General features: G+C 35.7%; 1 protein-coding gene and 1 pseudogene across 5 annotated transcripts in view; one reads left to right on the top strand and one right to left on the bottom strand.

Annotated features, from left to right (window-relative positions):
* The window catches only part of LOC105304687 (inositol-pentakisphosphate 2-kinase), a 125,141-nt gene that overhangs the window by 4,778 nt on the left and 103,287 nt on the right, over nt 1–17,076 (bottom strand). For all 5 annotated transcript variants that reach the window (XM_023522558.1, XM_023522557.1, XM_023522555.1 and 2 more), the window contains one exon: nt 172–251. In XM_023522558.1, the coding sequence (XP_023378326.1) occupies nt 172–251 (80 nt within the window). The remainder of the gene's footprint in view (nt 1–171; nt 252–17,076) is intronic.
* LOC111731101 lies at nt 5,063–7,899 on the top strand (annotated as a pseudogene).

The raw sequence follows: 17,076 nt of genomic DNA, 5'->3' as shown, positions 1-17,076 counted from the left end.
TTTTGATGGAATTATAAGCTTTTAGAGAACAAGAGTTAACAAGTGGGATGATATTTAGTAGGCATCAGAGATGAGCCTCTGCTCATAAATGTGGGTCCTGCCTGGGGCTCCCTAATGAGGGGGAAACTGATTCTAGTCAATTCACAAAACCCACAGCAGTGAGCACCTCACCTTGCATCCTGCAGACAAGGGGACAGCGCGATCATGATGGAGCAGTCTTTTGCAGTCATGGCAACCCGGTACTGCTGAACCTGTCGAGGAAGGAAAGGTCAGCTCCAGGAAACCACGCCACTGCCACACGTACCCTTCCTCCCAGCAAAGTCTAGCCAGGCACAGAACCTAGAGGTAGGTTACGAAGTTATCAGCCCAAAGGGCTCCCCACAGGCCAATCCTGCCCTCTGACTTCTCACTGAAAGCAGCATGTGGACCCTGATTCAAAACTCTGGGACTTGGGATTTGACTTCAGCAAGGCAACCACAGTCCGCCTTAGAAGAAAAAGCAGTAAGTTGCCTCAGCGCCCACTGTGCAGCACTGAGCGAACATCACTCCACACCTCAAGATGGCAGTGCACAGATGTCCAAGGCCCTGTTTAGGGCAACAGAAAGTACTTCAGGTTACATGACATGCCAGGATGTCATGCAGCCACCTAGAATGCACTGCAGACAGAGGAGTCACTGAGCTGGTGTTAAGTCACTTCATCCCCACAGTGCTAGTATCCTAGCTTATGGATGAGGAAACAGACACAGAACAACCTGTCCACTTCACACCGCTAGGCGACAACAAGGCTGGACTCAAACCAGGTGTTCTGGCTCTGAAGTTTGTGCTCTTAACGCCGGAGGACATGATCTCTACATACTGGCCTGGAATGACATCCACCAGGGCTGCCAACTTAAACACACAGCAGAGTTTGCGGGAACTGACTTGTAAAGCCATATGTATGCTCACATGTGTGTCGCAGACAGAGGGAGAGATCCAAAATGATGGTCACCTCTGTGGGAAATTTGGGGCACTTTTTCCCCCTTTTTTCTTTGAACTTTCATATATCATTTGATTTTTTTAGATTGAAATAGTTCTTACTTATAAAAATAAACTATTTACAAAAATAGGACATAGACCTTACATGTTATCACTGGTTTCGACATTTGTGTGATGACAGATCATAACCTCCTGTCTCCCTTTTAGTCATTCTCTTCCACGTTACTCAGCCAGGAAGACCTGCCCTGAGAAAACATCCAAGCTTTATCTTCCACAAGGCAGGACTGTGGGGAAGGATTGGAGGGAACCCCAAATGCATGTCATCTTGGGCCTATTGACTGCTCTTCTCAGGGCCTGCAAAAACCTTTACAGTAGGAGGAAAAAGTAGCTCCTCTCCTTACACTCTATTCATTTACCTAAGAAGTCAAATATTTCACAAAATAAACACAAACTCAATCCAAAAGAATTCAAAAGATAAATATTAAAGCATAAAATATTTATGTTGTCCTAATCTGCAAGACATAAAAACCAAAAGCCATAAAAGACTGAAACATTTGAATATCTAAACATTAAATTTTTATATGATATAGTCATAATTAAAATGTCAAAGAATTATGAAAGAATGGGAGAAACTGTTTGCAACATGTAAGAGATGATCAACATAAAGAATATATAAAGTGCTAGAGCAATATGGAAAAAGAAAAGTACCCAGAAAAGATATGGTCCAACAGAGAAAAGGAAAAAAAATGGCCAATAAATATATGAAAAGATGTTCAAACTCAGTAGTAATCAAAAAAATGCAAATTATAAGTGAAATCTTTTTTACTCATCAGGTGGACAAAACTATAAATATATATGTATATCAGACATAGAATGAAAGGGTCAGATTTACACTTCAGGTAATGCTGAACTATGGAATTGGGGCCAACCCAAAGGCTGAGGTCAACTAGAAAAAGCTGGACAAAATATCAAAAACATCTGCTTGAAGGCAGAGCTCACAAGACCAGGGAGAATCTGCTGGACCACAGGGAAGACAAAGACATTTGGGTCTTTTTTGCCCAGGAAGAGGGGTGATTATTTTAGAAGGCTAGCCAAGGGGCACTTTTAACCAGCCTCCAGGGCTATGGGGACAGTAACCATGATGAACCCTTCTTTGGGTTAGTACCCAAAATGCTGTACCTTAAGATTGAATGAGCCAGAAGTTGACAGGCCTTACCAGGAACTGCAGCTCTGCTACAAAGAGATCAGTCACCAAACTGGATTAAGATGACCCAGCTTGCTAGTGCTTACTAGGTCCCTGGCAGAAGCAAACCTAAAATTCTCTCTGGAAGAAGATATCATTCTAGGCATCAAATTATTTCTAAAATAATTGTAATTAATATAATTTCTGACACACAAGCAAAAATATCCAAGCACAAAACAAGATGACATGAATGAAAACCAGCAAAAAAAAAAAAGAAAAAAGAAAACAACCCATGACTATAGAAAGAGATGCACATGGGCTCCAGCTATTGGTGGTACCAGACACACATGCTGCTCTGCTCAAAGAATAAAAGACAAAATGGAGAACTTCAAAAGAAAACTAGAGACTAGAAAAATGAACAAACTGGAAACTCCAGAACTAAAAACAATAAAAAAGACATTGTGCCACAGATTCAAGAACAACTTTATACATGTCAGTAAACCAAAACTAAGTACGAATCACCAGCAGGCCTACACTAAGGGAATGGGAAATGGTGTTCTTCATTCTTTAGACAAAACCAAAATGATCCCAGATAAAAGTTCAGAGATATAGGGCAGAATGAAGGGCAATGCAAGGGATAAATATGTGGGTAAATGGACACTGACTGTATAAAACAATAACAATAATGTCTTCTTGAGTTTAAAATGGGATGCAAAAAAAACAACAGCAATGTAAGTTAGGAGTAATAGTAAATTGTACTTTAAGAACTTTGCATTGTCCGAGAAGAGAGGAAAGGTACTAAACAATAAAAGTCAACTGCTTGCTGGAACCACTAGGACAAGCCACTAAAAGTAAAAGACTCTATAACTTCCAAGCTAACAGAACGAGGAAATGAAATGATTAAAAAAAAAAAAAAGACAATAAGAGAGGAGAGTTAAAGAAACCTAAAGTAGGTAGAAAAATTAAATGGTTTAGGCCCAAGTATGAGTCCAATTGAATGACAAAGACACAATGTCAGAATGGATAGAAAACCAAACCATACCTTAAATACAAAGACAGAGAGAGATTAAAAAGACTGAAAAAGACATACAGTGCAAGTTTAAACCAAAAGACACTAGAGAAGTAACACTAATATCGGACAAAGGAAACTTTAAGGTAAAAAGTCTTACCAGAGATAAAGACACTGAAATAAATGAAAGTTAAGTTTTATAAAACAAAATTGATAAACTCTTGGTGGGAGAGATTAAAAGAGAAACAAATACCATTTGTCAGGAATAAAAAGGCATTCTTCAGATCTTATAAAACATTAAAAGATAAAAGAATATTACAAAACTCAAAATTTGGAAAATTTTAGACAAAACAAAAATTTCTACAAAAATACAACCTACCAAAACTGACAAAAGAAAGAAAAAAATCTGAAATTGAGATCATAATTTAAAATTTTCCTACAAAGACAAGTGGCCCAGATAGTTTCACCTGTGATTCCACAAAATATTTAAGGATGAAATAATACTTCTTACTTCACCTCTTCCAGAGAAAAGAAAATGAGGAAACATTCTTCAAATATTTTATGACAAGCATATCTTTGATATCAAGACCTAACAAAGATATTACAAAAAATTCATATCACTCACATATATGCAAAAAACCCAAAGCAAAATATTAGCAACCAAATATATAAAAAGAATAATACATCACTACAAACTGTATAATTAGCCACATTAACAGAAAATAGGAGAAAAGTCATGTGTTCATTGCAATAAAAAAAGAAAAGGTATTGATAAAATTCAACAATCACTTCTGATCAAAACTCAAAAAATCAGGAATACAAGGTAACTTCCTAATCTGATAACGGTTATTTATTTTTAAAAAATAAACAAATGAACCCCCCAGCCCCTGCCAAAACCCTACAGCAAACAATGGTAAAATGCTCTCTCTCCAAAAATGGGAACAAGACCATAATTCTCACTATTCCCACTATTATATGTTAACTATATGCAGTTAAGCAAAACAAAATAAGTAAAAGGTATAAGGATTGGAGAGGGGTAAAAGTTAAATCCACAGACAGTATGATTACAAATAATGAAAATCCAAAAGAAGATATAAATTGTTAGAATTAGTGAGTTTAGCACAGTTGACAGAACAATCAATTGCTACCCACAATAAACACTTTAAAATGAATTATTTTTAATGATACCATTTATATCTAAAATCATCAAATATGAGAATAAATAAAATAAAATATAAGACCTCTCCAAAGACAATCATAAAATGTTTTTATCAGATTTTAAATAACACCTAAAAAAACAGAAAATGTCCATGGTGTAAGACTCAATGTTGTATCAGTGTTCACTCATGCATCATTTTAATGCCAAACCAATCAAAAGCCCAATAGTTTTGGTGTTGCTTTTCCTTGTGGAACTGAACAAGTTGATTCTTAGATTTATGGAGACAAGCAAAAGGTCAAGAAGAGCCAAGGCATTTATTAAAGTAGAGACATTCTTGAAGAAGGTAGAAGGATGTGCTCTACGTGGTGTCAAGACTTGTTATGACTCTATAGTGATCAGGGCAATTCCACATGAAAAAATAAAATCCTACCTCATGCCACATCAAAAATCAATCACAGGGTTACCAACCAAATAAGAGGCAAAACAATAAGGTTTCTAAATATCTGTAGGTCTTTAAGATAAATGAAAGGTAGAGAAAGGCCTAAAAAGAAAAAAGATATAAATTAAACTACCTTAAAATTATGAACTTCCCTTCTTAAAAGGGCTCCATCATGAGAGTCTCTAGACAGCAAGCTACAGGCTACCTGTAGCACATATATCTGACAATAGGCCTCTATCTGAATATATAAAGAACTTCTTCAAATCAATAAGAAAATAAAAGACAATCCTACAAAAAACTGCACAGGTATATTACATTACGTAACAGAACAGGTATATTACATAAAAGAAAATACAAATGGACAACAGACATATGAAAAAGAGCTTAATCTCATTACCACAACAAGCCACCACTATACATTCACCAGAATGACTAAAATTAAAAACCCACAACCAAGTGAACTACCCTGGCCAGTTGTAAGGAATGGAAACAGTAAACCTATTTTGTAATATCTACTAAAGCTAAATATGTTCATACCTCTGGCCTAGCAATTCCACTCCCAGGAATATATCTTAGTGCACATGTACAGCAAGAAATCTGTATAAGAATGTTTACAGAGCTTTATTCATAACAGCCAAAAACTGGGAACAACCCAAATGTCCATCAACAGTAGAATGGATAAATTGTAGTATATTCATTCAATGGATCACTATAAAGCAATGCAAACATGGAAATGCATACAGTAACATCAGTGAATCTCATTAAGCGTTATACAACCAAAAAAAAAAAAAAAAGATAAGAGCTATATACATGATCCCATTGATAAAATTCAAACACAGAACAAACTAGATTATAGAGATACAAGTCAATACAATAGCTAACCCTAAGGAGAAAGAAAAGAGGCATCACTGGACAGGAAACCAACAGGGATTCTGCTCAGTTGCCCGTGTTCTGTAATGGCACCCCGTAGGTAATTCCACAAGGGATTGTCTGTGACAAATCACTGGACTGTAAATTTTTTCCTGTGAACTTTGCTCTTTGCTATATTTCACAATACCAATGGTTAATGAAAACAAAAGCTTAGAAAATTTAAAATGTTAAATGCTAGTGATATTAGTGTTTCTGAAGGCATGGGGGAAACAAGGGCCCTCAATTTTTGCAGGAAGGAACATAAATTGACAAAATCTTTTTGGGAGGACAAAATGACAGAATCTATCAAAAAATAAATTTAGAAATTTTACTTCTAAGAATCTACCTTATAGATGTGCTGTGTACACAAGGGTTGAAGTACAAAGTTGTAAATGTCAATATTATCTTTAACAGTAAACAAATTAAAACAACATTCAAATAAATGACAATGCTATGACATACTAAAGGGAAAAACATAAATCCACAAAAAGAGGAAGTGCAACATACACCAAGCAGGATAAATAAAAAGTACACCATACCTAAGCACATTGCACTAAAATGTCGAATAACAAGAGAAAGAGAAGACCTTAAAAGCAGCTGTAGCGACAACCACCAGAGGAGCTAAAAACCTAACTAACCAGCTGACACCTTCATGCGTCCCTGGGTAGCCTTCACAAACCTCATACTATTTTGGACAGATGTTGTAGTTTCTCAGGTACAAGTGAGTGGAGTGGTGAGTCATGCCTGTCGTGTGACCCTGCACCTACTCAACAGCTAGAGAAGTCATAACCAAGTGCTGGGGCCAAGGGAAATGTCCTCGGTTTCTATGCTCAAATCATCTCATTGGAACTGATGGAAACCATTTCACCTTTCAGAGGAATGAGTGTTATAACCTAAATGGAATCATTTTGAAAGAGAATGTGTCTTTAACTATAAAGAATACAGCCCAGTCCAACAGCGGCATGTACTATTGCAGTGTTGCGTGCTCAGGGTGGTAATAATGACTTGAAAATTAACATATTACTGGAGATAAAGCCAGTCCATCTAAGGTCACCAGTGTTTCAACATCACATAGGGTCTTCACCTCTGCTCCTACAATGCCAGCACCCACACGGAACCTCAAAACAGCTACTTCATCTTCTCCAATGCAGACAACAGAAACCCAGTGTATCACAGCACAGGAAACAAATATGACCAGCTTACCATTGAACTTTGCCTAACAGATGGAGATGGCACTATGGCACAGCTTTCAGATGGCATTTAGTAATACAATGAAATTCACACGTACCTGGAACAAAATCCATGGATGATCACTACTGAGGCATTCTACATTGGACTCTCTATTATTGGTGTGATATTACTCACTGTTTTGGCTGCCATAATTACCAAAAAGTGAATGAGAAGAAAGGTGTTGCGAATAAGCAAAGTTTCATTGAATGACCCTAAGAATGGAACTTTGCAAAATGCAGCTGCAGTGTGCTACACCAAGCAGATGAGAATATCTACAATGAGAACAATCTTTATGGCATGCATTAAGACTCAGTGGCCCTCTAAGGCTTTATGCCATTGGCTGCACAATACAATAACCATATATCACCATGTCAGAGTCTTTTTAATATCCAGGATGATTTTTCTGTCAATTTCTCATGGCATTCCAACATGTCAGTGATGTTGGGTAGAGTGTCTAGCTCATCTATATATAGTCAGCCTTATCGGAAATACAGTCCTAATTTTTTATACTAAAATTAAAACAAAACAAAATAAAATAAAAGCAGCCATAGAGAAAAAAAAAATCACCTAAGAAAGGACAGTTGGACTGACAGAAGACATCTCAGTAGCAACATCCAATCAGATCATGTTGCATAAAATGGTTAAATGCTAGAAGAAAAACAATCGACCCTTTGTTTGCACCTAGAAAAAACTACGTTTTAAGATTATGGACAAATTATAAACATATCCAGATAAACAGAGAATTTACCAAAAACTTTCAGTAATGTAACTTCTAAAGGTTATACCAATAGAGGAAGAAAAAGAAAACCAGAAACAATTGTAGGCCAATAAATTAGACAACTTTGATGAAATGGACAAATCCCTAAACTGACATAAACTACCAAAACTGACTGAAGAAGAAGAAACAGACAATATGATTAGATCTACAAGTAAAGAGACCAAGTTTGGTATCAAAATATTACCTACAAAGAAAAGCCCAAACTCAGATTGGCATCATTAGTGAATTTCATCAAATATTTAAAGAAGAATTAACATATCTCCTTTTTAAACCCTTCCAAAAATAAAAGAGGCTGGATTACTTCCCAACTCATTTGACGAGGCCAGTATTACCTGATACTCAAAATAAAAAAGATATCATAAAAAAAGAAACTATAGACCAATATCTCTTACGAATATAGACCCAAAAATCCTCAAAAAAATAATAGCAAATTTAATACAACCACATATAGGAAGGATTATATGCATGACTAAGTGGGATTTATCCCAGGAATAAATGGTTTAACATCCAAAAATAAATTAACATAATATCTCAAGAACAAAAAACAAAAACAAATTGATGCAGAAAAGACACTTGACAAAATTTAACATCCTGTCATGATAAAAAAAAAACAAAACAATAAATTAGGAAGAGAAGGGAACTTCTTCAATCTGATAAAGGATATCTACAAAAAACGCACAGCTAACACCATACATAATGATACATAATGATGAAAGACTGAATGCTGTCCCCAGTAAGACCAGGAACAAATCAGGGATGTCTGCTCTTGCCACTTCTATTCAACACTGTACTAAAGGTTCTAGCCCAGGCACTTATACAAGAAAAAGACAAAAAAAGGCATCCAAATTAGAAAGGAAGACTATCTCTACTGACAGATGATCTTATACAGAAAGTCCTAAAAAATCCACTAAAAAAATATTAGAACTAATAAACAAATTCAGTAAGGTTACAAGCAACAAGATCAATATACAAAAACAAACTATTTCTATACACTTGCAATAATCAATCTGAAAACAGAATTCAGAAAACAACCCCATTTACAACAGCATCGAAAAAACTAAAACATTCAGGAGTAAACTTAAAATACAAAATGTATGCTCTCGAAACTACGAAAAATTGTTGAAAGAAAAATACAGATCTAAATAAATGGAAAAGCATCTTGCGTTAACAAATGGGAAGACATACTATTATAAAGATGGCCACACTACCCAAAGCAATCTGCAGATTCAGCACAATCCCTATCACAATCTCAGCCGGCTTCTTTATAAAAATTGTCAAGCTGGTTCTAAAATTCGCATGGAATTATAAAGGGCTCCAAATAGCCAAAATAATCTTGAAAAAGAAGACCAAAGCAAGAGAACTTACACTTTCCAATTTCAAAACTTATTAGAAAGCAACAATAATCAAGACAGGGTATGGGCATAAATACAGACATATAGATCAATGGAACACAAGGGTGGCAAGACTATTCAATGAGGAAAAAAATAATCTCTTCAACAAATGATATGGGGAAAACTGGATATCCACATGCAAAGAATGACTTTGGATGTCCATCTCAAATCGTATACAAAAATTAACTAAAAATGGGTCAAAGAACAAAATGTAAGAGCTAAAACTATAAAACTGTTCAAAAAAACAGAGAAAAATCTTCATGATCTTAGATTTAGCAAAGGATTCTTAGATATGACAACCAAAAGCATGAAAATGAAAGAAAAAAATAAATTGGATCTCATCAAAACTAAAAACATTTAGGTTTGGAGAAACATGGCAGTGTGAGAGACATCCCCAGATCTCTTGCCTTGAAACAACACTAAGCCGAACATCTAACACTCAACAAAAAAAACCCAAACTGCACACCAGCACATCTGAGCATGGGATCTGTGCATGAGATACCACAAGTTAGAACCCCAAGTGTCGGGCGGTGGACTAGGAGAAATAAAAAAGCTGCCTCTCGTAGCTGCCGGAGTTACCTGTAGAAGGAAGAGAGACGGGAGACGGTGTAGCAAGTTCCCTGAACAGCCCTGCCTGGGAGAGTTGTGAGTTCCATGCAGCCGGCAGTAGGGCCCAGTCATCAGGGCAGAAAGCAGAGATGCGGGACAGCAGAGAAAGAACAGTTGATTTTTACCAGCCATGGTTGCAAAACCAAGGCTGAGCCGCAGCCCCCAAACCCCAACCCAGAGGGCCCCTCCCCGCCATGCCCTCTAAGACCGAACACCGTGGAGCCCCAAGGGAATCTAAGCAAATGCTACCGAAACTGTTGCTAAAACTGACAGGGACTGAGACTGAGGATAGCGAGCGTGATTAAATATCTACAAGAAAATAAAAAGGCATTATTAAGGCTTTATATAAAGCAGGGATCCAAGAGATTTGGACGCTACTTACTGGAAACCAAAAGAAAAGCGCCTTCTTTGCAGCAGGCTAAAGAGAGACCTTTATATAATAAATCTTTCTGGAAAAAAAAAAAGCAAAATACATTTTTCATTAATGTCCTGGCAGAGAAATAGTCCATTAAACACCATGAACAACCAAGGTGACAAGGCATCTCAGAAAGAAAGAGAAAAATCTCCAGAAAATAAGCTTACAGACATAGAAATTTGCGACTTAAATGACAGAGAATTCAGGATAGTATTTATGAAAAAACTAAGTGAACTCCGAAACGAGTCATATCAACAATATCAGAAATTGAAAAAACAACTAGATGAGCAGAGCAAGGAGATTGAAACCTTCAAAAAGAACAGAATACATCTTCCAGAGATAAAAAACACACTGCAAGAGTTGAAAATGAAAATAGCAAGCTTGCGAAATAGAGTTGACCAAATAGAGGAAAGGATCAGTGACATGTAAGACAGACATATAGAAATAAATCAGAAGAAAGAAGAGAGAAACAGAAGAATAAAAAATAAAGAGAAACACAAGAACTATCTGATAACGTCTGCAGAGGAAACATAAGAATAATGGGCATTATCAAAGGCGAGAAAAAGGAGCAGGGAATAGAAAGCATTTTCAGACAAACAGTGGATGAGAATTTCCCAAGTCTAAGGAATGAATTAGAGCTTGGAATTCAAGAAGTCAACAGAAAACCTAATTATCTCAACCCAAAAAGGCCGTCACCAAGACACATTGTATTAAAATGATCGAAAATCAACAACAAAGCCAGAATTCTCAGGCAGCCAAGAAGAAAATGGTAACTTATAAAAGAAAACCCATTAGATTATCATCGGACTTCTCAGCACATATCTTGCAAGACAGAAAAGAGTGGAATCATATATTCAAAATATTAAGGGAAAGAAACTACCAGCCTAGAATAATGTATTCAGCTAAGCTCTCCTTTAGATATAAAGGAGAAATTAACACCTTTCAGACATACAAAAATTGAGAAAATTCTCCACTACAAGGTCTGCACTACCAGAAATATTGAAAGGAGTCAGCTCACCTAAAACACAATGACAAAAAAAATACATAAATAGGAGGATGGTGACTTATCAGGCAACTAGAAGGAGAGGAGTGCAATCCTTATTAATAACAAGGCATTACAAGCTTAAATAATAGGAAAATAGATACAGCGAGATGGTAACGAACATTCAGCATACATAGGGACAAAATGAGACAATGATGACTGAAAAGGGGAGGATTCAAAGATCCAAATTCGCAGAGGAATGTAGATAAGGCACGTGAAGAAGAAAATGGACTATTGTATATAAATATATATAACTATCCTTTACATATTTGTAATGGAAACCACACACCAAAGATTCAGAACTGAACTATATAACATAAAACAAGAAGGACCAGAGGCAAAACCCACAAAAGCCAACCAAAATAAAGACAACAAAAACACAAAGACAAAGAAACAATGAAAACACCAAGCTACCAGAAAGCAAAAGATAAAATGGAGATAAGACCTCACATTTCAATAATCACCCTAAATGTAAATGGACTGAACTCACCAATAAAAAAGCACAGAGTTGCAGAATGGATCAAAAAACCAAACCCAACAATATGCTGCCTCAGGAGACACATCTCAGGTCCAAAGAGAAATATAGATTCAAAGTGAAAGGGTGGAAAATGATATTTCAAGCAAATGGCATTCAGAGAAAAGTGGGAGTAGTGGTACTAATATTGAACAAAATGGACTTCAAATAAATAAGGTAAAGAAAGATACTGAGGGACACATAATAGTGATAAGGGAATCAGGGACCAAGAGGACAAAACATTTATTAATATCTATGCTCCCAATCAGGGAGCCCCAAAATATGTAAAGCAATTACTAACAGAACTAAAGAGAGAAACCAAAACACTGTCAATAGTAGGAGACATAAATATCCAACTGTCAGATATGAATGAATCATCCAAACAGAAAATCAATAGGGAAATAACATTCTTAAATGACACATTAAACCAACTGGACATAATTGACGTTTACAGAACCTTCCATCACAAAATAGCTACTTATACTTTCTTCTCTAGTGTGCATGGAACATTCTCAAGGATTGACCACATACTAGGACACAGAGATAGCCTCAACAAATACAAGAGGGTTGAAATCATACCAACCATAGTCTCTGATCATAATGCTTTGAAGCTGGAGATCAACTGTAAAAAGAAAGCAGGAATAACCACGAATACATGGAGAGTAAACAACATGCTACTGAAGAATAACTGGGTCAGAGAAGAAATAAAAAGAGAGATCAAGAGATACATAGAAACTAATGGTAATGATACTACAACATATCAAAACTTTTGGGACACGGCAAAAGCAGTCATAAGAGCAAAGTTCATATCATTACAGGCCTATCTCAAAAAAACAAGAACGACGCCAAATAAACAACTTAATGCTTCATCTTAGAAAACTAGAAAAGGAAGAACAAATGAAGCCTAAATTCACCATAAGGAAAGAAATAATCAAAAACAGAGCAGAAATCAATGAAATTGAAACCAAAAAAAGAAAAAAAATAGAAAAAATAAATGCAACGAAGAGCTGGTTCTTTCAGAAGGTTAATTAAATTGGCAAACCCCAGGCTAGACTCACTAAAGAAAAAAAGAGAAAGGACACAAATAAACAAAATCAGGGACAAAAGAGGGAGAAATTACGACTGACATCCAGGTATACGAAGGATCGTACAAAAATACTATGAAAAAGTATATAACAACAAATTTAATAACCTAGAAGAAATGCACCAGTACTTAGAAAGATACAATCTTCCTAGACTGAATCAAGAAAAAATGGAAAATCTAAATAGACCAATCAGCAGTATGGAAATTGAAACAATCGATTTCAAAAAGTAAAAGTCCAGGACCAGATGGCTTCATCAGTGAATTCTACCAAACATTCAATGAAGATTTAATTCCTATTCTCCTCAAACTCTTCCAAAAAATTGGAGAGGAGGCAATACTTCCCAACTCATTTTATGAGGCCAAAATTACCCTGATACCAAAACCTGGTAAAGATAACACAAAAAAAGAAAACTACAGACCAATATCTCTCATGAAGACAGATGCAAAAATCCTAAATAAGATACGAGTGAACCGAATATAGCAACATATTATAAAGATTATACATGACGATCAAGTGGGCTTCATCCTAGGGGGCACAGGGATGGTTCAACATATGTGAATCGATTAATGTGATAAACTACACATACAAATCATAGAATAAGAATCATATGATCATATCAACAGATGCAGAAAAGCCTTTGACAAGATACAGCATCCATTTATGATCAAAACACTTAACAAAATCGGTATAGAAGGAAAGTATCTTAACATAATAAAGGCCATATACAACAAACCCTCAGCCAACATTACACTTCATGGTGAAAAACTAAAACTCTTCCCTCTATGATCAGAAACAAGGCAAGGTTTCTACTTTTGCCACTGTTATTCAATATAACACTGGAGGTCCCAGAAAGTGCAATCAGCCAAGAGAAAAATATAAAAGGCATCCAAATAGGAAATGAAGAAGTCAAACTGTCACTATTTGCAGATGACATGATTCTCTATATAGAAAACCCCAAAGAATCCACAAGATCACTACTAGAAACAATAAGCAAATACAGTAAAGTCTCTGGATACAAAATCAACGTTCAAAAATCCATAGCTTTCCTATACTCTAATAATGAAGTGTCAAAAATGAAGTGGAAAAAATAATTCCTTTTGCAATTGCAACAAAAAGAATAAAATACCTAGGAATAAATCTAATGAAACATGTGAAGGACCTATATAATGAAAATTACAAGATCCTATTAAAAGAAATTGAAGAAGATACAAAGAAATGGAAAGATATTCCATGTTCTTGGATTGGAAGAATCAACATCGTTAAAATGACATTACCTAAAGCATTATACAGATTTAATGCAATCTCCATCAAAATCCTACCTGCCTTCTTTAAAGAAATAGAAAAAAAATCATCAGATTTGTATGGAAGCACTAAAGACCCCAAAATGACAAAGCCATCCTGAGAAAAAAGAACAAGGCTAGAGGCATCACTCTGCCCGACTTCAAATTATACTACAAAGTGACAGTAATCAAAATGGCATGGTACTGGCAGAAAAACAGACACACACACCAGTGGAATAGAATCGAGAGTCCGGAATTAAACCCATGTTTATGTTTATATGGGCAAATAATCTTCAACAAAAAAGCGAAAAACATACAGTGGAGAAAGGAAAGCCTCTTCAATAGATGATGATGAGAAAACTGGAAAGCCACCTGCAAAAGAATGAAACTAGACTGTTTCTATCACCACACACCAAAATTAACTCAAAATGAATATAAGATCTGAAACAATAAAATTCATAGAAGAAAACATAGGAACTAAACTCAAGGACCTTGGACTTAAAGAGGATTTATGAATTTGACTTCAAAAGGAAGGGAAGTAAAAGCAAAAATAAATGAATCGGACTACATTAAACTAAAAAGCTTCTGCTCACCAAAAGAAATCATCAACAAGGTAAAGAGACAAACATCCGAATGGGAAAATATATTTGCAAACAACACCTCCGATAAGGGCCTAATATCTAAAATATACAAAGAACTCATACAACTCAGCAACAACAAAAAAACTAACGATCCAATCAAACAATGGGCACGGGACCTGAACAGACACTTCTCCCTAGAGGACATATAAATGGCCAACAAATATATGAAAAGATGTTCAACATTGCTAGCTATTAGGGAAATGCAAATCAAAACCACAATGAGATACCATCTCACACCTGTTAGAATAGCTGTTGTAAACATGACAAGTAATAACAAATGTTGGAGGTGATGCAGAGAAAAAGGAACCCTCATACACTGCTGGTAGGACTGCAAATTGGTATAGCCACTATGGAAAACAGTATGGAAGTTCCTCAAAAAACTAGGAATTGATCTACCATATGATTCAGCAATCCTTCTACTGGATATTTACCCCAAAGCCTTGAAAACCCATATCTATAAAGATATTTGCACACTGATGTTCATAGCAGCATTATTCACGGTGGCCAGGACATGGAAGCAACTGAAGTGTCCTACAATAGATGATTAGATAAAGAAGCTGTAGTACGAATATACAATGGAATATTACTCAGCCATAAGAGATGAAATACTGCCATTTGCGACAACATGGATGGACCTCGAGATAATCCTGCTAAGCGAAATAAGCCAGACAGAAAAAGTTGAAAATCACATGATATCACATATGTGGGATATAAACCTAAAAGCAACAAATGAACAGGAAAAACAGAGACTCATGGAGGTGGACTATAGATTAGTGGTTACCAGAGGGTAGGTGGTGGGGGAGGAGGGGGTGCTTAGATGAGGTAAAGAGGGTCAAATATGTGTTGACAGAAAGAAATCTAACTATGGGAGGTGAACACACAGTGTAAATATATATGTGTCTTACTGTTAAAGTGTATAACTAAAACTTATTGGATTCCGTTAACCAATGTTACCATAAAAAAGAAATAAATTTTAAAAAATTAAAAACATTTTTACATCAAGAACATGATCAAAAAAGTAAAAAGACAACTGACAGATGGAAGAAAATATTTGCAAATCATATATCTGATAAGGGCCTACTATCTATAACATACAGAATTCTTACAACTTAACAATAAGATTAATAACATATTAAAAAGTAGGCAAAAGATCTGAAAAGTCTTCTCCAAAGATATAAAAATGGGCAGCAAGCACATGAAAAAATGTTCTTAGTCTTCAGAGAAATGCAAATCAAAACTACAATGAGATACCACTTCATATCCACTATGATGGCTAAAATCAGGACAGATAAAGATATGGAAAAATTGGAACCGTCGTACACTGGTGGTGGGAATGTAGGTAACCATTTGACCCAGCAATTTCACTCCTACGTATGTGCCCAAGAAAAGTAAAAATATATGTCCTATATACAAATATTTATACTACCATTATTCGCAGTAGTCAAGAAGCTGAAATAACCCAAATGTCTGACTGATGAATAGATAAACAAAATGTTACTCACTCATTAAAAGGAATAAAGTTTTGATATATGCTACAATATAGATGAACCTTGAAAACATTATGCTAAGTGTAAAAAGCTAGTCATTAAGGACCATATATTGAATGATTCCATTTATATGTAATATCTGGAGTAGGCAAATAAAGATAGAAAGAGATTAGTGGTTGCTTAGGGCTTGGGGATAAAGGGATGACAGCTGAAGAGTATAGGACTCCTTGTTGAGTTGATGAAATGTTCTAAAACTGACTATGGTAATGACTGCACATGCCTGTGAATCTAGAAATACCACTGAATTGTACATTTTAAGCAGGTAAATTGTATGGTATGTAAAGCTATTATAAAAAAAGGGAAAAGAGGAAAGATCTTGGATGTTAGAATGTTGGATAAAGATATGGGCAAACATGCAACAGCTCTGAGGAAACATCTGCATAAAATAATACTATAAATTATTATTTTAAAAAAGAATAAGACAAATAGAACTGTGGACAATAACTGCATGTGTTGAGAGAGTTAACTGTAATTAAAGTATCCTAATACCTTATATTGTGTGTTTGTGCGGCCAGGCTTGTGTGGTGGGGACAGGGTGGTTAAGTTATTGATTAACTTTAGACTTTAAATATGCATGGTCAAATTGGAAGAAATAGAAACAGTGTATAAACCTCTAAACTAATAGAGGAAAAAAAATGGAATATAAAAAAATGGAATATAAAAAAGCAAAAGTGAACAGACGTCAGCAAACTACAGGCTGAGATCCAAATCCAGCCTGCCACTTGTTTTTGTGAATAAAGTTTTACTAGAACACAGCTGTGCTCGTTTATATTTGTCTATGGTTCTCAGTTACAATGGCAGAGTGGAGTCCCTGCAACAGAGACCAGCTGGCCTACAAAGTCTAAAGCATTTACTATCCAGCTCTTTATA

Source organism: Pteropus vampyrus, unplaced genomic scaffold, assembly GCF_000151845.1.
Source record: "Pteropus vampyrus isolate Shadow unplaced genomic scaffold, Pvam_2.0 Scaffold349, whole genome shotgun sequence".
In the NCBI taxonomy this organism is placed as follows: Eukaryota; Metazoa; Chordata; class Mammalia; order Chiroptera; family Pteropodidae; genus Pteropus; species Pteropus vampyrus.
Note: the sequence above shows the minus strand (reverse complement) of the source record. Positions and strands in the feature narration are given on the sequence as shown.